Source organism: Coregonus clupeaformis, chromosome 15, assembly GCF_020615455.1.
Source record: "Coregonus clupeaformis isolate EN_2021a chromosome 15, ASM2061545v1, whole genome shotgun sequence".
Taxonomy (NCBI): Eukaryota; Metazoa; Chordata; class Actinopteri; order Salmoniformes; family Salmonidae; genus Coregonus; species Coregonus clupeaformis.
The window spans coordinates 55,070,854-55,096,451 of NC_059206.1; the positions used below are offsets into that span (position 1 = coordinate 55,070,854).

The 25,598-nt window shown below is 40.5% G+C and overlaps 1 protein-coding gene across 1 annotated transcript in view; it reads right to left on the reverse strand.

Moving 5' to 3' along the window:
• Positions 1–7,140: 7,140 nt before the first annotated feature.
• Positions 7,141–25,598, reverse strand: part of LOC121582734 (protein ERGIC-53-like) — a 35,892-nt gene continuing 17,434 nt past the window's right edge. The window contains exons 11-13 of the mRNA XM_041898794.1: positions 8,060–8,219; positions 7,798–7,925; positions 7,141–7,663 (exon numbers count right to left, since the gene is read on the reverse strand). Coding sequence (XP_041754728.1) covers positions 7,627–7,663; positions 7,798–7,925; positions 8,060–8,219 — 325 coding nt within the window. The 3' untranslated portion in view covers positions 7,141–7,626. The remainder of the gene's footprint in view (positions 7,664–7,797; positions 7,926–8,059; positions 8,220–25,598) is intronic.

The window sequence follows — 25,598 nt, forward strand, 5'->3', positions numbered from 1 at the left end:
GCAGTAATCTGGATTAAACCTCACTACAGCCCCACCATACTAAGAGGCAGATGGCCTGGTTGTCCGCATTCTATTTTTATAACACACAACTTTATGGATTCATATTGATTATAGGACATGTTCAATCAATGGCAGTATTGGTGTACAGCACCATGCAGAGGTCACGGTAACATTTTGGGATTTTAAGATCCCAAAACATTCTTGTTTCTCTGTCGGTTGGTGCAGTCGTCACATACTGTATGTTGCTTCCGCCCGCCCATTGCTAGTTAATCCCATTACTTAAGAAAGGTTGGCCCCTCCCATGTGGCATATCTACCAGAGAGTTCCATTTATACCCTGCCTGAGCTGAGGGCCGATGGCTGGATGGGGTAGAGGAGTCAGATGATCAGCCTGTTTATCTAGCAGACCTGGGACTCAAGTAGTATAATTTTTTTTAAATGTAAAACTTCTGCTTGATTGAGCTTGCCTGGCACGATGGAACCCAATCAAACAGTCCCAAAAGTGCAAACCCCGCTCATCTAGCCCTACAGACAGGGTCATGCAAACACTCAAAGTATTTGAAAGGCAGATTTGTCTAGCCATAGCCAATCCATTAGTCTATTTTACTGAACTATTGTTCAGCTCAGCTATGCCTGCATCCCATTCCTCAACCCTTCTGCCCTAAGTGTGCACTTCTATACTTCCCATTTCTCTACCCTTCTGCCTTAAGTGTTCACTTGTTCACTTCCTATTTCTCTATAGTTCTGTCTTAAGTATGCCCTTGCTCACCTCCCTTTATCGATTTAAAGGAAGTGAACTGGTGTAAAACCAATGCTGGAGACTAATGCTTACACCAATCCAAGAGACAGAGTACTTTCTCTCGTGAGACTGTTAGTAGCTGGCCAGCACACACAGGATTTGGCAAGACCATGCACCCAAGGGTGTAACAGTGCCTTGAACATTGGGTGTTATGGCCATTAGGTCCTATTGAGCTGTTTTCAATATTGGATGGGATATGTCCCCCCATCCCCCCTACACGTTATGCCTATGCAATCACCAATGACCTTTGATAGATTCAGATTAACCCCATGCTTCTTAGATTGCCATTGGAGGGGCTGGAAAGATATGCAAACAGAAAAGAAAGCATCCTTTATATGCAAACATTTAAAAAATACTTTAGATAACAGCAAATACATCATTCTATACAGATCATAAACATAACTGTGCACAGAACAGAACAGTGTACCAAATGTACTGAAAGCAGGGCTGTATATGGTCATATTCTCATCATGAAATGCTGATCTTCTTTATAATTGGTAGGATATTATATAGGGATAAAGATACAGTGGGGAAAAAAAGTATTTAGTCAGCCACCAATTGTGCAAGTTCTCCCACTTAAAAAGATGAGAGAGGCCTGTAATTTTCATCATAGGTACACGTCAACTATGACATACAAATTGAGATTTTTTTTCTCCAGAAAATCACATTGTAGGATTTTTTATGAATTTATTTGCAAATTATGGTGGAAAATAAGTATTTGGTCACCTACGAACAAGCAAGATTTCTGGCTCTCACAGACCTGTAACTTCTTCTTTAAGAGGCTCCTCTGTCCTCCACTCGTTACCTGTATTAATGGCACCTGTTTGAACTTGTTATCAGTATAAAAGACACTTGTCCACAACCTCAAACAGTCACACTCCAAACTCCACTATGGCCAAGACCAAAGAGCTGTCAAAGGACACCAGAAACAAAATTGTAGACCTGCACCAGGCTGGGAAGACTGAATCTGCAATAGGTAAGCAGCTTGGTTTGAAGAAATCAACTGTGGGAGCAATTATTAGGAATTGGAAGACATACAAGACCACTGATAATCTCCCTCGATCTGGGGCTCCACGCAAGATCTCACCCCGTGGGGTCAAAATTATCACAAGAACGGTGAGCAAAAATCCCAGAACCACACGGGGGGACCTAGTGAATGACCTGCAGAGAGCTGGGACCAAAGTAACAAAGCCTACCATCAGTAACACACTACGCCGCCAGGGACTCAAATCCTGCAGGGCCAGACGTGTCCCCCTGCTTAAGCCAGTACATGTCCAGGCCCGTCTGAAGTTTGCTAGAGTGCATTTGGATGATCCAGAAGAGGATTGGGAGAAAGTCATATGGTCAGATGAAACCAAAATATAACTTTTTGGTAAAAACTCAACTCGTCGTGTTTGGAGGACAAAGAATGCTGAGTTGCATCCAAAGAACACCATACCTACTTTGAAGCATGGGGGTGGAAACATCATGCTTTGGGGCTGTTTTTCTGCAAAGGGACCAGGACGACTGATCCGTGTAAAGGAAAGAATGAATGGGGCCATGTATCGTGAGATTTTGAGTGAAAACCTCCTTCCATCAGCAAGGGCATTGAAGATGAAACGTGGCTGGGTCTTTCAGCATGACAATGATCCCAAACACACCGCCCGGGCAACGAAGGAGTGGCTTCGTAAGAAGCATTTCAAGGTCCTGGAGTGGCCTAGCCAGTCTCCAGATCTCAACCACATAGAAAATCTTTGGAGGGAGTTGAAAGTCCGTGTTGCCCAGCGACAACCCCAAAACATCACTGCTCTAGAGGAGATCTGCATGGAGGAATGGGCCAAAATACCAGCAACAGTGTGTGAAAACCTTGTGAAGACTTACAGAAAACGTTTGACCTGTGTCATTGCCAACAAAGGGTATATAACAAAGTAACAAAGAGAAACTTTTGTTATTGACCAAATACTTATTTTCAACCAGAATTTGCAAATAAATTCATTAAAAATCCTACAATGTGATTGTCTGGATTATTTTTTCTCAATTTGTCTGTCATAGTTGACGTGTACCTATGACGAAAATTACAGGCCTCTCTCATCTTTTTAAGTGGGAGAACTTGCACAATTGGTGGCTGACTAAATACTTTTTTCCCCCACTGTATGTCGTCTAGGTATTGGATATTGGGGCCCATATACATTGATTGGAGTCCATATACAGTAAATCCTTGAACTGTTTTTAACCTTTATTTATCCAGGAAGTCCAGGGAGACCTGGAAATGTCATTGATTTTCACTTGGATCCGAGACAGGGGTTTGTCACGAAGCAGGGTCAATGATTCCACTCGCTAACTTTCCTAAGTATTAAAAATAACTTTGTTCGAAAAGATTTGACTTGAAATTTGCGTGGTATAATTGACTCGATAACCAATATCTCTAATTACTGTTGTGATGCACTCCTTAAAGCGAATGTTGTCCTTCAGCTGTAACTATACCACTTGGCAATGTATCAACATAGATAGAGATAGTGATGTCCCTTGATGTAAATAATTGCCTACACTATATGAGTCTAAACACGGATCGGTAGGCATACAGATTATTGCATATCAGTCATAATGGCAACAAATGGAAACCCAGCAGTAGGCATATTTCAACAAATTAATGGCACTGTGACCTAAATAAAATGTCAGTTTATATTTGGATTTTTTATTTTATTTATCTAGGCATGCCATACATTTAGCATGAGTGCTGACTGGAACATTGGTATTTGATGTCATGTCTTGCAGAGATACCTTGTTATGGTTCAGCTATTTGTAGCTTTGATGTTAACCCTTATACTTCCAGGTCAGATACCATGGCCATCCTCTCTTGCTAATCCTCATGGCATGTGTACAAATACTGGCTTTATTCTTTCTGTGCCTTTGTGATGGAATATATGAAAACGTGTGAAAATGAATATTGTACATAACACGTTTCTGTTTTTATGACACAACTAGTGAATGTCAACCCAAAGTTCTGCCATTTGTTAAATTGTGCTGCACTTCCCCTCTCGCTCTCTCACCCTCTGTCTCTCACTCACCCTCTTTCTCTTTTCCTGGCTCTTTCTTTCTCTCCCTCCTTGAGCCCCCCTCATCTCTCTCCCTCCTCACCCACTCTCTCTATCTCTCTCTCGCTCACCCTCTCTTTTCCTCTCTCACTCTCTCTTTTCCTCTCTCTCTCCCTCCATGAGCCCCCCATCTCTCTCTCCCTCCTCGCCCCCTCTCTTTTGCTCTCTCTCTGTTTCTCTCCCTCTATCATTCTGTCTCAATATCGTCACCCGTATTCTATTCTAACCAGCGGATTAGAGCGATGCCTGTGAAACTCCAGCAGCACATATGTCATGCCATCCTGATTCCTCCACAAGCAATTGAATAGAGGGACATTGCCATGTAGTTTTCACGCATCGCATAATACACCGGAGATCATTGTATCATATACTGCATGCCTGTATCACTGTATATATTACATTACAAAATAACAGTGTCAAAAAAATTATGCTTATAAGGGTGTTGTCAACAAGAAGGAAATTATGACCTAGTAAATGTGAAGGTAACAGGGTGCAATTCAAAAAGACTCAAGTACATTGTTTGGTTCATCTTATTTTTTTTATTAAATTTAACAAACAGTACAGAAGTCAGTTTAGTACAGCAATAAGGATATTCTTTGACATTTTAGTCATTTAGCAGACGCTCTTATCCAGCGCGACTTACAATTAGTGAGTGCATACATTTTTCATACTAGACCCCCGTGGGAAACAAACCTACAACCCTTGCATTGCAAGCGCCATGCTCTACCAACTGAGCTACAGGAGGGCCATTATCCCTGCCAATATCCCTGCTGGATATCACATTTATTTTACTCCAGGTTTGTGTTGTAGAATCAATTCTTGCCAGAAGGACATTTTAACCATATTGGAGCCATACACTTTTGTAACATGCAACCTCCAAGGCAACGGAATTGTGAAATACTGAATGCTATTTGTATTTGGGATGCCGTTGAGGACACAAGAAATAGCATGACGCTTGTAAACAGAATGTACCTCTCTATGGCCTTCCGCTCTCGTTCATGTCCATTCTTTAGTTTATAATGCCACCTCCGCGTACCCACAATAATGGCATAAAAATTGAATTGTGAAAGCACAATGAATTCCATTGTGTCCCAAATGGCACCCTATTCCCTTTATAGTGCACTGCCCTTTATAGTGCACTGCCATTAGGGACAGCTAATGATAATCAGACCACATTGTCACGTCATAAATAAGACATAATTACATTTCATTCACACCCAGGAAAGCTAATTTAGCTGCCTCCCCTGCCACAGCACAGTCAACAGCCAACACAACAGTGGAGCTATAGAAAAAGGCAAACGTTATACAATTACAGTGGGGGAAAAAAGTATTTAGTCAGCCACCAATTGTGCAAGTTCTCCCACTTAAAAAGATGAGAGAGGCCTGTAATTTTCATCATAGGTACACGTCAACTACGACAGACAAAATGAAGAAAAAAAAATCCAGAAAATCACATTGTAGGATTTTTTATGAATGTATTTGCAAATTATGGTGGAAAATAAGTATTTGGTCAATAACAAAAGTTTCTCAATACTTTGTTATATACCCTTTGTTGGCAATGACACAGGTCAAAAGTATTTTGGCCCATTCCTCCATGCAGATCTCCTCTAGAGCAGTGATGTTCTGGGGTTGTCGCTGGGCAACACGGACTTTCAACTCCCTCCAAAGATTTTCTATGTGGTTGAGATCTGGAGACTGGCTAGGCCACTCCAGGACCTTGAAATGCTTCCTACGAAGCCACTCCTTCGTTGCCCGGGCGGTGTGTTTGGGATCATTGTCATGCTGAAAGACCCAGCCACGTTTCATCTTCAATGCCCTTGCTGATGGAAGGAGGTTTTCACTCAAAATCTCACGATACATGGCCCCATTCATTCTTTCCTTTACACGGTTCAGTCGTCCTGGTCCCTTTGCAGAAAAACAGCCCCAAAGTATGATGTTTCCACCCCCATGCTTCACAGTAGGTATGGTGTTCTTTGGATGCAACTCAGCATTCTTTGTCCTCCAAACACGACGAGTTGAGTTTTTACCAAAAAGTTATATTTTGGTTTCATCTGACCATATGACTTTCTCCAATCTTCTTCTGGATCATCCAAATGCACTCTAGCAAACTTCAGACGGGCCTGGACATGTACTGGCTTAAGCAGGGGGACACGTCTGGCCCTGCAGGATTTGAGTCCCTGGCGGCGTAGTGTGTTACTGATGGTAGGCTTTGTTACTTTGGTCCCAGCTCTCTGCAGGTCATTCACTAGGTCCCCCCGTGTGGTTCTGGGATTTTTGCTCACCGTTCTTGTGATCATTTTGCGTGGAGCCCCAGATCGAGGGAGATTATCAGTGGTCTTGTATGTCTTCCATTTCCTAATAATTGCTCCCACAGTTGATTTCTTCAAACCAAGCTGCTTACCTATTGCAGATTGAGTCTTCCCAGCCTGGTGCAGGTCTACAATTTTGTTTATTGTGTCCTTTGACAGCTCTTTGGTCTTGGCCATAGTGGAGTTTGGAGTGTGACTGCTTGAGGTTGTGGACAGGTGTCTTTTATACTGATAACAAGTTCAAACAGGTGCCATTAATACAGGTAACGAGTGGAGGACAGAGGAGCCTCTTAAAGAAGAAGTTACAGGTCTGTGAGAGCCAGAAATCTTGCTTGTTTGTAGGTGACCAAATACTTATTTTCCACCATAATTTGCAAATAAATTCATTAAAAATCCTACAATGTGATTGTCAGGATTATTTTTTCTCAATTTGTCTGTCATAGTTGACGTGTACCTATGACGAAAATTACAGGCCTCTCTCATCTTTTTAAGTGGGAGAGCTTGCACAATTGGTGGCTGACTAAATACTTTTTTCCCCAATGTACATTAGAGTTGTTATTTTATAATTAAGGCCCAGCATTTGTCCAGCATGTTCTCTGCCCTGTCAGAGACTATTATAGCTGGACACCAGCCTACCGTGCCTCACACTGTAGTCCCTTTCTCAGACCAATCCTTGACCAGACTAAACACTAAGTCAAGCATTTAGCTAATGTCTCTTTAAGCGATCCTGATCAAAACAGCCAGGATGATAGCCTGGTCCCAGATCTGTTTGTGCCATCTAGCGCCTTGTCGCTCATTGTCACGTTTGGTGAGTGACAAGACAGCCAAAACAGATCTGGGACCATGCTACCAAGACAAAACTTTCAGGTACAAATGTTACAACTATTCGGCTACTTTTTACTAGATGAGCACCAATATGTTAACAAGATGACATTCAGGAACAAGAAAGAGAAAAAAGCTGCAAAATGTCGGTTTATTTTTTATGTAAATAGCTTGAGAAGAAAAACAACGTCATATTTTTGGCATGTTTCAACCATTCAAGAAGACATACTGGACATCCACTCCGAGTTTAATTCAACATAGTTCAGAATTAATACAAAATTGCGCATTTATTAAATCAACAGTTTTCCAAACTATGTGAATTGGCAGACAGTGGTTTGTTTGTTTTCTGGGGGTGGGCACTTGTCAAAAAACATTTGAAAGATCAAATATCATCCAATGACATGGCAAAATACTGTATAGAATATATTACATCATATTTGGAATCTTAACATTTCCCACTCGAGCATTCATTCACATAACATACCCTGTTAAAAATATCAAATTAAAACTAAGAAATTAAATCTAATTTTCAAGTACAATAATTTACTATTTGAAAAACTAAAACATCCAGCAAAATGAACAGTCCCTCATTTACATATCATGATATCGATGATAACGTTTCATCAAAAGAATTTCTTTGCTGCTGCTTCTTGTTGACTTCTGTAGAGGGAGAAGAAACAAGGAAGTACATTCAGAGGGAGAGAGAGTGAATTGTGACAGAAACAACAAAAATGTAATTACACTGTTGAATTATTAAAGATAATAAAAAAGTGAAAACAAGATCTCACTCTTACTTGTACATGATGTAGCTGAAGAACAGGACTGATTGGATGACCACAAAGACCAGGAAGTGAGTAGTACCCAGACAGGAAGGCATTGGAGGAGGGTCAGGGCATTTCACCACCTGCTTTTCACTGGGGCTCTACATGCGTCACAAAACAGAAGAAGGTAGAAACACATATCCAATGCTCTTTCCAAATTCATTTGTTGAGACTGTTGAGATGGTTTTTACAGTGGCTTACCGTAAGATAAGTTATTAAATAGTTATTAACAGACCCCATTGCGTGTGATGAGGTGTTCGAGGTTCCTCTTGACCACATGTAGATGTTCCTTGATTTCGTTGAAGTGTTGGACCGTCTCATATGTCCCCATGCTCACTGCGTTGGCTTGGTGCTGGGTGGCACCGATCTGCTTCAGAGACTCATGGAAAGAGTTTCTGAGGAGAAAAACAAACAAACAGGTGTCAGGTATCACTGTTGAACACAGCTGATGCTGCAGTAGTAATGTATTTTTTTCATTTTCTACATCTCATCTCACATCAGCACACCAGAAAGGGTAGCTAAGAAAACCATAGCCCAGGGTAAATAACAACAACATTAAATCAGAAATGGTTTGCTACAGAACGTTTGCTACAGAACGAAGATAATTAATTGAATATCTTAATCTCTTTGTATACGGAAATTATCTCAAATGAAGTATGTGAATTTGAAGTCTAAAAATGTCTGCCATGATTAAATCAAAGTTAGGAAATGATTCAATATTTCCTATAAGGCAAGACATTTTGGCTTTTCCCTACAGTATGATAGTGTGTGGTATGATTGTGTGTGAGGGCGTGAATGTGTGACCCAGACAGAGGTTTATCCATGATGGCACTGTAAAGCTTTGGACCGTTCTCCGGGAACAATGCCCAGACCACTTATCTGGATGAAAAATAGGAAGATGAGGCAGAGACGCTGGGCCAGCACAGGTGACCACAACACACATACCCGTTTATTGCACAGTACACACACACATTTCAAACATCCTTGCACACTCACAAATGAGACATCTGTACAGATTTAACAAACTATTTTTGGACAGTGAGAGGGTGACAGGAAAATTGGTAGGAGAGATAGAAGGGCAAGTGGTCTGGATTCTAACGCCCGTCAATACCGGCATATGAGCTCTGAAAGCAGTGGCCCAAATCTGTAGACCACACTAGGCAACCCGGAAACTATTTTAATGATAGTGTGGGCTTCCTGCAGTTTGTGTTTTATTAAGTCCAGCCAAAAGTCCCCCCAAGAGCTAAGAAATTACTGAAAATGTACTGTAATGAACAATTTATAATCTTAATATTACAGTGAATTGTCCAAGTTCATCTTTAATAATATGTTGGATCTTCTATTTGTCTACAAAAAGGCAATTTATCCTTAAAAGTTGAGAAAATCTACCATCCAACAAAAAAGGGCATGATTGCTAAATTAATCCCATGGAGTGATTCCATACGAAACCAGGACAAAAAAAGACCATGATTTGGGGGATTTTCACAAAATTGAATACATAGAACGGTCATTTTGAAGAAGGATTGTTGACATATATTTGACATTTGTATCTAAAGCATAATTGAGAATTAATTTATAAAAGTTGGCATATCTATGACATTTAGGCCTTACCTAGGCCTCCTTTAAGAGTGTTTCATCTGTAAGTGCTACAAAAAATTATTTCAATAATACAAAAAATATATATATTAATGTATTAATATTGAAAAATGTAAACATATATACACAGTACCAGTCAAAAGTTTGGACACACCTAATCATTCAAGGTTTTTTCTACATTGTAGAATAATAGTGAAGACATCAAAACTATGAAATAACACATATGGAATCATGTAGTAACCAAAAAAGTGTTAAACAAATCAAAATATATTTTATATTTGAGATTCTTCAAAGTAAACACCCTTTGCCTTGATGACAGCTTTGCACACTCTTGGCATTCTCCCAACCAGCTTCATGAGGTACTCACCTGGAATGCATTTCAATTAACAGGTGTGCCATGTTAAAAGTTAATTCGTGGAAATTATTTTTCTTTCTTAATGCGTTTCAGCCAATCAGTTGTGTTTTGACAAGGCAGGGGGGTTATACAGAAGAAAAACCATCAAGCGCTATAATGAAACTGGCTTTCATGAGGACCGCCACAGGAAAGGAAGACCCAGAGTTAACTCTACTGCAGAGGATAAGTTCATTAGAGTTAACTGCACCTCAGATTGCAGCCCAAATAAATGCTTCACCGAGTTAAAGTAACAGACACATCTCAACATCAACTGTTCAGAGGAGACTACGTGAATAATGCCTTCATGGTCTAATTGCTGCAAAGAAACCACTACTAATGGACACCAATATGAAGAAGAGACTTGCTTGGGTCAAGAAACACGAGCAATGGACATAAGACCTGTGGAAATGTGTCCTTTGGTCTGGAGTCCAAATTTGAGATTTTTGGTTCCAACCGCCGTGTCTTTGTGAGACGCGGTGTGGGTGAACGGATGATCTCCGCATGTGTAGTCCCACCGTAAAGCATGGAGGAGGTGGTGTGATGGTGTGGGGGTGCTTTGTTAGTGACACTGTCAGTGATTTATTTAGAATTCAAGGCACACTTAACCAGCATGACTACCACAGCATTCTGCAGCGATACGCCATCCCATCTGGTTTGCGCTTAGTGGGACTATCATTTGTTTTTCAACAGGACAATGACCCAAAACACACCTCCAGGCTGTGTAATGGCTATTTGACCAAGAAGGAGAGTGATGGAGTGCTGCATCAGATGACCTGGCCTCCACAATCACCCGACCTCAACCCAATTGAGATGGTTTGGGAGGAACTGGACCGCAGAGTGAAGGAAAAGCAGCCAACAAGTGCTCAGCATGTGGGATCTTCACCATAAAACCTCCTCCTCCATGCTTTACGGTGGGACTACACATGCGGAGATCATCCATTCACCCACACCGTGTCTCACAAAGACACGGCGGTTGGAACCAAAAAATCTCAAATTTGGACTCCAGAACAAAGGACACATTTCCACAGGTCTTATGTCCATTGCTCGTGTTTCTTGGCCCAAGCAGGTCTCTTCTTATTGGTGTCCTTTAGTAGTGGATTCTTTGCAGCAATTCGACCATGAAGGCTTGATTCACACAGTCCCCTCTGAACAGTTGATGTTGAGATGCGTCTGTGACTTGAACTCTGTGAAGCATTTATTTGGGCTGCAATTTCTGAGGCTGGTAACTCTAATAAACGTATCCTCTGCATCAGAGGTAACTCTGGGTCTTCCATTCCTGTGGCGGTCCTCAGTAGAGCCAGTTTCATCATATCGCTTGATGGTTTTTGCGACTGCACTTAAAGAAAGTTCTTGAAATCTTCCGTATTGACTGTCGTTTCTCTTTGCTTATTTGAGCTGTTCTTACCATAACATGGACTTGGTCATTTACCAAATAGGGCTATCTTCTGTATACCCCCCTTACCTTGTCACAACACAACTGATTGGCTCAAACGCATTAAGAAGGAAAGAAATTCCACAAATTAACTTTGAACAAGGCACACCTGCTAATTGAAATAAATTCCAGGTGACTACCTCATGAAGCTGGTTGAGAGAATACCAAGAGTGTGCAAAGCTGTAATCAAGGCAAAGGGTGGCTATTTGAATAATCTGAAATATAAAATATATTTTGATTTGTTTAACACTTTTTGGGTACTACATGATTCCATGTGTTATTTCATAGTTTTGATGTCTTCACTATTATTCTACAATGTAAAACATTTTTAAAAAATAAAGAAAACCCCTTGAATGAGTAGGTGTGTCCAAACTTTTGACTGGTAGTGTACGTATAGTTAGGATCTTATGAAAATACACATGTCAATTGTTAGGATCGTAAGAAAAGCCATGCGTAAAACATGAAACGTAACTGTTAAATTAGATCTGTAAAACGTACAAACACTATGTTACGACTATGAATTAACATTTACACGGTCAATTCTTATTTTACATCTCCCTTTACTCAGTTACAGATCTTTTTGTATGCGTACAAACTTTTGTCAGGAATGTGGAAAGGTATTCGAAGTTAGCTAGTCAATCAAGCAAATCTAGCCCAGACGTTAGAGTTGCTTTGCAGCTTCTGGTTTCATTTCCAAAATAAAAGTCTAGAGCTTGTTTTACAATGGTATTCGATAACGACGTTATAGCAGTAGATGGCGTAATATAGGCTTGGGCCTTCAGCAAATGACTTGTGTTAGAATGATAATATAAAGACACAGAAGAGCTAGGGACTCTTTTTAAGGGGAGGCCTATAATAAAAACAGTTATAAAACACAAATATAGTTCTAAAATTATTCCGCAAGACACCAGTACCCAAAATGATAGCATAAATTTCAATGCCTTCAAGTTGAAGGCCTATTATTTATTTGGATAGGCCTAAATTAAACATTGAATTATTAAAGTGATAGGCTAAAGAACTTTGGAGAATTTAGATCATTTTGAATACACACATGGATTTCAATAAACATATGGATAAGACTGTTCTATTCTCTTTGATTTAGTTCCTATTGCAACTCAGACAAATTACAGAATGGATGGCATACTGACTGACCGAACTGAATGAAGGATGAATTAAATGTTAAAATACAGTGCCTTGCAAAAGTATTCATCCCCGTTGGCGTTTTTCCTATTTTGGTGCATTACAACCTGTAATTTAAATGTATTTTTATTTGGATTTCATGTAAATGGACATACACAAAATAGTCCAAAATAGTTATGCACGCTCAAGTTCTTTTTTTTTGGTCTTTGGCAGCAGTGTCGTGATGGATGGAATAGCCTATACGGAGACTACCTAAGACCACTACAACATAGTTTTTGTAAGGTGTGGGAAAAAGCTTATGCCAGACTTAGCCTAAGTTTAACCTCTCCCTTGTTAATTTCAAAGTCCATATGTTCATGACCTGATTCATTTAAATCATGTCAAATTATTTTAAATTCATATTAACCCCTCCTACAGAATATGCTTTGGCAAGATTGAGTGATGAAATACATTTCTAAATATTATATAAAAAAATACTTTGAGTGGCAGACTCCAGTGGTCATACATAATTCATAGATTAACCAAACATCTATTTTTATTCTGTTTCATTATTCCTGGTAAATACAACATTTGCCTAATTAAACTTTTTATATACAGTATCTCACAAAAAGTGAGTACACCCCTCACATTTTTGTAAATATTTGAGTATATCTTTTCATGTGACAACACTGAAGAAATTACACTTTGCTACAATGTAAAGAAGTGAGTGTACAGCTTGTATAACAGTGTACATTTGCTGTCCCCTCAAAATAACTCAACACACAGCCATTAATGTCTAAACCGCTGGCAACAAAAGTGAGTACACTGCTAAGCGAAAATGTCTACAGCCCTCCTTTTACTTGTATCATTGCACATCCTGCAAATCACCAGCAGATAGACCATTTTGAATCTACATTCACTCTGTTAGTAATGCTTACAAATTGGAACATAACTCTTAAAGTAACAGAGATTCCACTCTGGAACTTGTATATGCCTGTACAGTATATTATGGTCAACAGAAAAATTTACCAAATCCCAAATGGTGTTTTTTCAATATTCATGTTGATATTTGTCAATATTCATAAATGTATTGAAATCAAAATACTATTTATATTACAGTACAAGCGGTAAAGCGTCATGACACTAATTGTTGCTTTGAAGCACCTACAGATTAAACATTATGGAGTCTTAAAAGGAGGCCTGGGTAAGTCAAAAATGTCATAAATATGCCAACTTTGATAAATTATTTCTCAATTATGCTTTTAGATACAAATGTCAAATACACTATATATACACACACACACACACAAGTATGTGTACACCCCTTCAAATTAGTGGATTCGGCTATTTCAGCCACACCCGTTGCTGACAGGTGTATAAAACCAAGCACACAGCCATGCAATCTCCATAGACAAACATTGGCAGTGCCCAACCTCACTAATGCTCATGGCTGAATGGAAGCAAGTCCCCAGAGCAATGTTCCAACATGTAGTGGAATGCCTTCCCAGAAGAGTGGAGGCTGTTATAGCAGCAAATGAGGGGACCAACTCCATATTAATGCCCATGATTTTGGAATGAGATGTTTGACGAGCGCGTGTCCACATACTTTTGGTCATGTAGTGTATATGTCCTCCAAAATACAATTTTATGGTTTCAATTTCGTGAAAATCCCCCAAATCAATGTATTTATTTGTCCTGGTTTCATATGGAATCACTCCATGTTCTTAACCCAGATATACAGTATCTTAATAAGAACAGTGAACAAACAAAGGCGGGAGCTGCCCCCCTCTGCAACATACCAGTGGAGCTGTACTCCACATCAGTGATGGAGAGTGGTAAAAGCAACACTCACAGTGTACAGATGTAAAATAAATAAGAGTGTTTGCATCCTCAGCACCATGCATCTATTGAAATATTATCTACCATATGCAATCTAGCAAGGTTAAACACAGAAAAACATTTCTTCAAACTATTTATAAATAATACCACAACTTTTGAATGTATGCCCAGGGCAAGTTTGGGATTTGGAATCTCTCAAATGGGTTGTGATGGATCTCTCAGTTTGCTGGTTAGGGGTTAACCGAAAACAGGTTACCACATAATTTGGTATTGTTTATTGAAACCATAATATTTGTAATTAGTCTGTGGCATCTGTAAATGTGCAATCAAAAGTTCCCATATTGAGAAAATGTGCAAGACGCAGAAGTTAGTGGCATGTATCAAAAGAGCAGAATAAGACACTTTTGAACATTTAAAAAAGAGACAAGATCATGTTTCTGATTAAATTACATTTCTTATAATGTATTATTACTAGTAGGACGTCCTTTCCTTTTAATATAGTCTTAAAGCAATTTAAGATGACTACAAAGCCAAAAAGACTGACAAATGAAAGCAATTGGAAGGCTATAAGTATATAGCTCGAGGGAACTGCGACATCAAGAAAGCAATCAGAAGGAGCCCATGTTTTGTATCTGTGTATGAAGGATGTATTTAAAGACTGATGTCTAATCCTCTAAGGCCAAATGGTGCTAAGATTTGGCCTTTTCTTGCAGCCATCCCAGGGCCACATGGCACAGAGCACACAGAGCTGAGGGACAGTCAGAGAGTATAAGACGTTTGTATAAACAAAATCTAATTTGTTTCTCAAAATTACGAAGCAAGCAAATCTCCCTTGAGAAAGTAAGTGAACATTTATTAAACCATGCATATAATCTTTCTCATCCAAGTGACCCATTTATGAGAAAGCCCTTCAGATCAGAGAACATAATTTTACAGACTACAGTAAGAGGAGGTCATATAAATCATAATTCTCGTCTATATAGAGGAGTCACGACTTTAACGAGGTCATAATCTACTAGAATATAATCTAATACAGATCAATCACGTGTTACTGCATTATAGATTATAGGCCATATGTGCATCTATACTATATTTGTATACATTTATTATGTCAATCAAATTATGCTACAGAAACTATCACTATCATCCCATACATTGATCAGTAATAATCCTATATCCCCTGATTCAATCAAGCAATTATTGTCACGGTTATGTATTACTACATTATAGTTTATAGGCCAGATACACACTATACAGTCGTGGTCAAAAGTTTTGAGAATGACACAAGTATTGGTCTTCACAAAGTTCACTGCTTCAGTGTTAAGATATATTTTTGTCAGATGTTTCTATGGTATACTGAAATATAATTACAAGCATTCCATAAGTGTCAAATGCTTTTATTGACAATTACATGAAGTTTATGCAAAGAGACAATATTTGCAGTGTTGACCCTTTTTTTTCAAGACCTCTGCAATCCGCCCGGCATGCTGTCAATTAACTTCTGGGCCACATCCTGACTGATGGCAGCCCATTCTTGCATAATCAATGCTTGGAGTTTGTCAGAATTTGTGGGTTTTTGTTTGTCCACAAGTTCTCAATGGGATTAAGGGGAGTTTCCTGGCCATGGACCCAAAATGTTGATGTTTTGTTCCCCGAGCCACTTAGTTATCACTTTTTCCTTATGGCAGGGTGCTCCATCATGCTGGAAAAGGCATTGGTCGTCACCAAACTGTTCTTGGATGGTTGGGAGAAGTTGCTCTCGGAGGATGTGTTGGTACCATTCTTTATTCATGGCTGTGTTCTTAGGCAAAAATGTGAGTGAGCCCACTCCCTTGGCTGAGAAGCAACCCCACACATGAATGGTCTCAGGATGCTTTACTGTTGGCATGACACAGGACTGATGGTAGCGCTCACCTTGTCTTCTCCGGACAAGGTGTTTTCTGGATGCCCCAAACAATCGGAAAGGGGATTCATCAGAGAAAATGACTTTACCCCAGTCCTCAGCAGTCCAATCCCTGTACCTTTTGCAGAATATCAGTCTGTCCCTGGTGTTTTTCCTGGAGAGAGGTGGCTTCTTTGCTGCCCTTCTTGACACCAGGCCATCCTCCAAAAGTCTTTGCCTCACTGTGCGTGCAGATGCACTCACACCTTCCTGCTGCAATTCCGGAGCAAGCTCTGCACTGGTGGTGCCCCAATCTCAACTTTAACTTCAACTTCAACGCCCTGAAGCCTTCTTCACAACAATTGAACCTCTCTCCTTGAAGTTCTTGATGATCCGATAAAATGGTTGATTTAGGTGCAAACTTACTAGCAGCAATATCCTTGCCTGTGAAGCCCTTTTTGTGCAAAGCAATGACGACGGCATGAGTTTCCTTGCAGGTAACCATGGTTATCAGAGGAAGAACAATGATTTCAAGCACCACCCTCCTTTTAAAGCTTCCAGTCTGTTATTCTAACTCAATCAGCATGACAGAGTGATCTCCAGCCTTGTCCTCGTCAACACTCTCACCTGTGTTAACGAGATAATCACTAACATGATGTCAGCTGGTCCTTTTGTGGCAGGGCTGAAATGCAGTGGAAATGGTTTTTGGGGATTAACTTCATTTCCATGGCAAAGAGGGACTTTGCAATGAATTGCAATTCATCTGATCACTCGTCATGACATTCTGGAGTATATTCAAATTGCCATCATCAAAACTGAGGCAGCAGACTTTGTGAAAATTAGTATGTGTCATTCTCAAAACTTTTGACCACGACTGTATATACAAAAGTATGTGGCCACCCCTTCAAATTAGTGGATTCGGCTATTTCAGCCACACCTGTTGCTGACAGGTGTATAAAATCGAGCACACAGTCATGCAATCGCCATAGGATAACATTGGCAGTAGAATGGCCTTACTGAAGAGTTTTGTGACTTTCAACGTGGCACCGTCATAGGATGCCACCTTTCCAACAAGTCAGTTCGTCAAATTTCTGCCCTGCTAGAGCTGCCCCGGTCAACTGTAAGTGCTATTATTGTGAAATGGTAACATCTAGGAGCCACAACGGCTCAGCCACGAAGTGGTAGGTCACACAAGCTCACAGAACGGGGCCGCAGAGTCCTAAAGCATGTAGGGCGTAAAGATCGTACATCCTCGGTTGCAACACTCACTACCGAGTTCCAACCTGCCTCTGGAAGCAACGTCAGCACAAGAACTGTTTGTAACGAGCTTCATGAAATGGGTTTCCATGGCAGAGCAGCTGCACACAAGCCTAAGATCACCATGCGCAATGCCAAGCCTTGGCTGGAGTGGTGTAAAGCTCATTGCCATTGGACTCTGAAGCAGTGGAAATGCGTTATCTGGAGTGATGAATCACGGTTCACCATCTGGCAGTCTGACGGACAAATCTGGGTTTGGCGGATGACAGGAGAACGCTACCTGCCCCAATGCATAGTGTCAACTGTAAAGTTTGGTGGAGGATGAATAATGGTCTGGGGACTGTTTTTCATGGTTCGGGCTAGGCCCCTTAGTTCCAGTGAAAGGAAATGTTAATGCTACAGCATACAAGATTATTCTGTGCTTCCAACTTTGTGGCAACAGTTTGGGGAAGGTCCTTTCTTGTTTCAGCATGACAATGCCCCCATGCACAAAGCGAGGTCAATACAGAAATGGTTTGTCGAGATCGGTGTGGAAGAACTTGACTGGCCTGCACAGAGCCCTGACCTCAACCCCATCAATCACCTTTGTGATGAATTGGAACGCTGACTGCGAGCCAGGCCTAATCACCCAACATCAGTGCCCGACCTCACTAATGCGCGAGGCTGAATGGAAGTAAATCCCCGCAGCAATATTCCAACATCTAGTGGATAGCCTTCCCAGAAGAATGGAGGCTGTAATAGCAGCAACAGGGGGACCAACTCCATATTAATGCCCATGATTTTGAAATGAGATGATCGACGAGCAGGTGTCCACATATTTCTGGTCATATAGTGTAGGTCTATACTATATTTGTATACATTTGTGTCAAATCAGATTATGGTACAGCTACAGTTACGATCAGCCCATACAAAGATCAATTATAATCATATAGCCCCTGATTCAATCATGCAATTATTGTCGCAATAGTGTGGCTTTTCATGCCATCTATTGGATTACATTATATGGCAGAAAGCTTAAGTAAATAGGGAGTGCATAGACAGCTTGGGTTCCTTTAGGTTAAATTGTAACATGGGGTCAACAGATTAATGTAAATATACAATAACAAAATCTTCAGCAGTTTTACAAGCTACATACTGTAACAAATATTACATTCTGATAATAATTAAATACATCACCAAAACAACATACTTTTGCAATCACATCATTCCAGAGTTAAGTAAAACTAGTCCAATAATAATAATAATTAACACTAGTTAGCCTTGATGAATATCATCACTACTGCAACATAATAAAAAGAAAAAAAATGACAATTAAGTAAACAATTTATTATTTTCTAATACCAAAGGACTTTTGTGTGTGTGTGATCTGATCTGTGTAGGTCTACAACTTTTCTCCAAAGCACCTTAGACAATATAATACTCAAGCACAAATATGTTATTGCTATTCTTCAATGGAAAAGAAAACAATTAACATAGCTGACGTTTTCAACAAAGAACGGAGATTCTCATCTTTAAATCAGGATTAACCAAGTATCACGATCAAACCTTAATTTGAATCCTCAGCCTCTAACAAAAGACTAACATACAGTATTAATCTGTATTATCCCAATATCATATGAAAAGCCTGGGAGGCTAAAGAATTTCAAGTAAGCAGTAACACTCCCAAATGTACAGTATGTAGCTAAGTGTTTAAAAATGTATTAATTCTTAAAATCTTTAAGGATAATATTTTGATAATATTTAGCTGATAATGTCCCCTTAATCTTTCAGAACTTGAAAATATTGACATTTTTGGAAACAATAATTACATCAAACAAATGATTCACACCCCTAGAGTTTTTCCACATTTTGTTGTGTAACAGTCTTTTATGTGTGACTGATCTACACAAAATAGCCCATAATGTAAAAGTGGATTGTTTTAAAATAATTTTAAAAAGAAAAACTGAAATATATTGAGTCAATAAGTATTCAAAGCCTTTTATGGCAAGCCTAAATAAGTTCAGGAGTATACATTTGCTTAGCAGATCACATAAGTTGTATGGACTCACTGTGTCCAATAATAGTGGTTAACACGATTTTTGAATGACTACTGTAAGATTGTACCAAACACATACAATTATCTGAAAGGTCCCTCAGTCGAGTAGTGAATATCAAGCAGAGATTCAACCAAAAAGACCAGGGAGGTTTCCCAATACTTTGAAAAAAAGGGCACGGATTGGTAGATGGGTATAAATAAACAAAAGCAGACACTGAATATCCCTATGAGCATGGTAAAGTTATTACAGTGGGGGAAAAAAGTATTTAGTCAGCCACCAATTGTGCAAGTTCTCCCACTTAAAAAGATGAGAGAGGCCTGTAATTTTCATCATAGGTACACGTCAACTATGACAGACAAAATGAGGAAAAAAAATCCAGAAAATCACATTGTAGGATTTTTTATGAATTTATTTGCAAATTATGGTGGAAAATAAGTATTTGGTCAATAACAGAAGTTTCTCAATACTTTGTTATATACCCTTTGTTGGCAATGACACAGGTCAAACGTTTTCTGTAAGTCTTCACAAGGTTGTCACACACTGTTGCTGGTATTTTGGCCCATTCCTCCATGCAGATCTCCTCTAGAGCAGTGATGTTTTGGGGCTGTCGCTGGGCAACACAGACTTTCAACTCCCTCCAAAGATTTTCTATGGGGTTGAGATCTGGAGACTGGCTAGGCCACTCCAGGACCTTGAAATGCTTCGTACGAAGCCACTCCTTTGTTGCCCGGGCGGTGTGTTTGGGATCATTGTCATGCTGAAAGACCCAGCCACGTTTCATCTTCAATGCCCTTGCTGACGGAAGGAGGTTTTCACTCAAAATCTCACGATACATGGCCCCATTAATTCTTTCCTTTACACGGATCAGTCGTCCTGGTCCCTTTGTAGAAAAACAGCCCCAAAGCATGATGTTTCCACCCCCATGCTTCACAGTAGGTATGGTGTTCTTTGGATGCAACTCAGCATTCTTTGTCCTCCAAACACGACGAGTTGAGTTTTTACCAAAAAGTTATATTTTGGTTTCATATGACATTCTCCCAATCCTCTTCTGGATCATCCAAATGCACTCTAGCAAACTTCAGACGGGCCTGGACATGTACTGGCTTAAGCAGGGGGACACGTCTGGCACTGCAGGATTTGAGTCCCTAGCGGCGTAGTGTGTTACTGATGGTAGGCTTTGTTACTTTGGTCCCAGCTCTCTGCAGGTCATTCACTAGGTCCCCCCCGTGTGGTTCTGGGATTTTTGCTCACCGTTCTTGTGATCATTTTGACCCCACGGGGTGAGATCTTGCGTGGAGCCCCAGATCGAGGGAGATTATCAGTGGTCTTGTATGTCTTCCATTTCCTAATAATTGCTCCCACAGTTTATTTCTTCAAACCAAGCTGCTTACCTATTGCAGATTCAGTCTTCCCAGCCTGGTGCAGGTCTACAATTTTGTTTCTGGTGTCCTTTGACAGCTCTTTGGTCTTCGCCATAGTGGAGTTGGTAGTGTGACTGTTTGAGGTTGTGAACAGGTGTCTTTTATACTGATAACAAGTTCAAACAGGTGCCATTAATACAGGTAACGAGTGGAGGACAGAGGAGCCTCTTAAAGAAGAAGTTACAGGTCTGTGAGAGCCAGAAATCTTGCTTGTTTGTAGGTGACCAAATACTTATTTTCCACCATAATTTGCAAATAAATTCATAAAAATCCTACAATGTGATTTTCTTGAAAAAAAATCTCAATTTGTCTGTCATAGTTGACGTGTACCTATGATGAAAATTACAGGCCTCTCTCATCTTTTTAAGTGGGAGAACTTGCACAATTGGTGGCTGACTAAATACTTTTTCCCCCCACTGTAATTAGGCTTTGGATGGTGTATCAACACACCCAGTCACTACAAAGATAGTGAGTTGACAGAGAGGAAGGGAACCGCTCAGGGATTTCACCATGAGGTCAATGGTGAATTTAAAACAGTTAAAGCATTTAATGGCTGTGATAGGAGAAAACTGAGGATGGATCAACAACATTGTAGATACTCCACAATACTAACCTAAATGACAGAGTGAAAAGAAGGAAACCATTACATAATAAAAATATTCCAAAACATGCATCCTGTTCGCAACAACACTAAAGTAGTTCTGCAAAACATTTAGATTTTGTCCTGAATACAAAGTGTTATGTTTGGGGCAAATCCAACACGACACATGACTGAGTACAACTTCATATTTTCAAGCATGGTGGTGGCTGCATCATGTTATGGGTACGCTCATCATCAGCAAGGACTGTAGAGTTTATTCAGGGTAAAAATAAACAGAATGGAGCTAAGCACAGGCAAAATCCTATAGGAATAATAGGCAAATATTGCACAATCCAGGTATTCAAAGCTCTTAGAGATTTACCCAAAAAGACTCACAGCTGTAAATGCTGCCAAAGCTGTTTCTAACATGTGTTTACTCAGTGGGGTGAATACTAGGGTTTCAAGTGGGAACTGGATTACTGAGATTTACAGAGATTTCCTGGCCAATCCAACTCCGGTTTCCCGGGATAAATAACTGTGAGAAACCGGTAAATTATTTATATGAACAGCATGACGTGAAATGGAACTATTAAATGATATGCAATGTCTAAATCTGGTTTCTCATGGCCTTCTCTACTCTGCTACCTGCATGATCAATGATCACACGCTCAGTGTGTCTGAGTGTGCCAATATTGTAACAGCCCATCGTATTTACTATATTGTTTATGCATATTGTTTATGCTGAAACTGTACATGCAACCTTGAAATGCAGTTAGTAGGCCTACTGTAATAAAATTTGCTCCACCTTTTGAGCTACTGGTAGGGTAGGCCTACCTACTTTTATTATTTTAAAAAATGTTGGCTGTGTAGTAGTGCTTCACTAAAATAAATGTAACAAGGCAGAATGGAAAATCTGCAAGTGTAAAATAAAATGTAGCCTACAAGCGGTTTGACAAGATGATTGATCCAACATGCAGGCCTAACACTTGGGAGGCAGAGAGGGGGCTTCAGCAAGAGCAGGGGGGGCTTTAGCAGCAAAAAGTCCTAGAACTACAGTGGGGAGAACAAGTATTTGATACACTGCCGATTTTGCAGGTTTTCCTACTTACAAAGCATGTAGAGGTCTGTAATTTCTATCATAGGTACACTTCAACTGTGAGAGACGGAATCTAAAACAAAAATCCAGAAAATCACATTGTATGATTTTTAAGTAATTAATTTGCATTTTATTGCATGACATAAGTATTTGATCACCTACCAACCAGTAAGAATTCCGGCTCTCACAGACCTGTTAGTTTTTCTTTAAGAAGCCCTCCTGTTCTCCACTCATTACCTGTATTAACTGAACCTGTTTGAACTCGTTACCTGTATAAAAGACACCTGTCCACACACTCAATCAAACAGACTCCAACCTCTCCACAATGGCCAAGACCAGAGAGCTGTGTAAGGACATCAGGGATAAAATTGTAGACCTGCACAAGGATGGGATGGGCTACAGGACAATAGGCAAGCAGCTTGGTGAGAAGGCAACAACTTTTGGCGCAATTATTAGAAAATGGAAGAAGTTCAAGATGACGGTCAATCACCCTCGGTCTGGGGCTCCATGCAAGATCTCACCTCATGGGGCATCAATGATCATGAGGAAGGTGAGGGATCAGCCCAGAACTACACGGCAGGACCTGGTCAATGACCTGAAGAGAGCTGGGACCACAGTCTCAAAGAAAACCATTAGTAACACACTACGCCGTCATGGATTAAAATCCTGCAGCGCACGCAAGGTCCCCCTGCTCAAGCCAGCGCATGTCCAGGCCCGTCTGAAGTTTGCCAATGACCATCTGGATGATCCAGAGGAGGAATGGGAGAATGTCATGTGGTCTGATGAGACAAAAATAGAGCTTTTTGGTCTAAACTCCACTCGCCATGTTTGGAGGAAGAAGAAGGATGAGTACAACCCCAAGAACACCATCCCAACCGTGAAGCATGGAGGTGGAAACATAATTCTTTGGGGATGCTTTTCTGCAAAGGGGACAGGCCGACTGCACCGTATTGAGGGGAGGATGGATGGGGCCATGTATCGCGAGATCTTGGCCAACAACCTCCTTCCCTCAGTAAGAGCATTGAAGATGGGTCGTGGCTGGGTCTTCCAGCATGACAACGACCCGAAACACACAGCCAGGGCAACTAAGGAGTGGCTCCGTAAGAAGCATCTCAAGGTCCTGGAGTGGCCTAGCCAGTCTCTAGACCTGAACCCAATAGAAAATCTTTGGAGGGAGCTGAAAGTCCGTATTGCCCAGTGACAGCCCTGAAACCTGAAGGATCTGGAGAAGGTCTGTATGGAGGAGTGGGCCAAAATCCCTGCTGCAGTGTGTGCAAACCTGGTCAAGACCTACAGGAAACATATGATCTCTGTAATTGCAAACAAAGGTTTCTGTACCAAATATTAAGTTCTGCTTTTCTGATGTATCAAATACTTATGTCATGCAATAAAATGCAAATTAATTACTTTAAAATTATACAATGTGATTTTCTGGATTTTTGTTTTAGCTTCCGTCTCTCACAGTTGAAGTGTACCTATGATAGAAATTAAAGACCTCTACATGCTTTGTAAGTAGGAAAACCTGCAAAATGTTTTTACCAACATTTTATTTTGTGAAAATACTATTTATTCTTGACCTACTGTATGTCGGGTGTTGATTTATTTATTTAACATTCCTATGAACAGCCTACTTTAAAAAAGAAGGCCCAGATGTACCCTACATTTGTTTTATAAAGTGTTTTTTTCATTTGAATATGTTATATTACTGCCTTGGTGATTCAGGCTGTTTCAAACCCCAATGCCTTAAATAAACATTTTAAAACAGGAGATGACCAATTACTTAACTGCTTTAGAATTACTATAGATTTCTAGGTTAACGAATGCAATAAGAACATTTTAGATTTTATGTATAATTCAGAATGGCACATGCTTCTCTCCGATGATTTTATATGCTTTAGAATGACACTTTCGTTTTTGGCGGAAAAATATAGAATATTCTCGGGATGGAGCATTTGTAAAATAGAAATATTAAAACCCTAGTGAATACTTATCTAATTAAGATATAGTGTTCTATTTTTCATCGGTTAATAAAAAAGTGGTCAGATGACGCAGATGCTAAGCTACAGGACCATTTTGCTAGCACAGACTGGAAATGTTCCGGGATTCTTCAGATAGCATTGAGGAGTACACCACATCAGTCACTGGCTTCATCAATAAGTGCATCGATGACGTCGTCCCCACAGTGACCGTACGTACATACCCCAAGCAGAAGCCATGGATTACAGGCAACATCCGCACTGAGCTAAAGGGTAGAGCTGCCGCTTTCAAGGAGCGGGACTCTAACCCGGACGCTTATAAGAAATTCCGCTATGCCCTCCGACGAACCACCAAACAGGCAAAGAGTCAATACAGGACTAAGATTGAATCGTACTACACCGGCTCTGACGCTCGTCGGATGTGGCAGGGCTTGAAAACTATTACAGACTACAAAGCAAACTGAGCAATCGGGGGAGAAGGGCCTTGGTCAGGGAGGTGACCAAGAACCCGATGGTCACTCTGACAGAGCTCCAGAGTTCTTCTGTAGAGATGGGAGACCATCCAGAAGGACAACCATCTCTGCAGCACTCCAACAATCAGGCCTTTATGGTACAGTAGCCAGACGGAAGCCACTCCGTCTGGCCAAAAGGCACCTAAAGGACTCTCAGACCATGAGAAACAAGATTCTCTGGTCTGATGAAACCAAGATTGAACTCTTTGGCCTGAATGCCAAGCGTCACGTCTGGAGGAAACCTGGCACCATCCCTACGGTGAAGCATGGTGGTGGCAGCATCATGCTGTGGGGATGTTTTTAAGCGGTAGGGACTGGGATCGAGGGAAAGATGAACAGAGCAAAGTACAGAGAGATCCTTGATGAAAACCTGCTCCAGAGCGCTCAGGACCTCAGACTGGGGTGAAGGTTCACCTTCCAACAGGACAACGACCCTAAGCACATAGCCAAGACAATGCAGGAGTGGCTTCGGGACAAGTCTCTGAATGTCCTTGAGTGGCCTAGCCAGAGCCCGGACTTGAACCCGATCAAACATCTCTGGAGAGACCCGAAAATAGCTGTGCAGCGACGCTCCCCATCCAACCTGACAGAGCTTGAGAGGATCTGCAGAGAAGAATGGGAGAAAAGCCCCAAA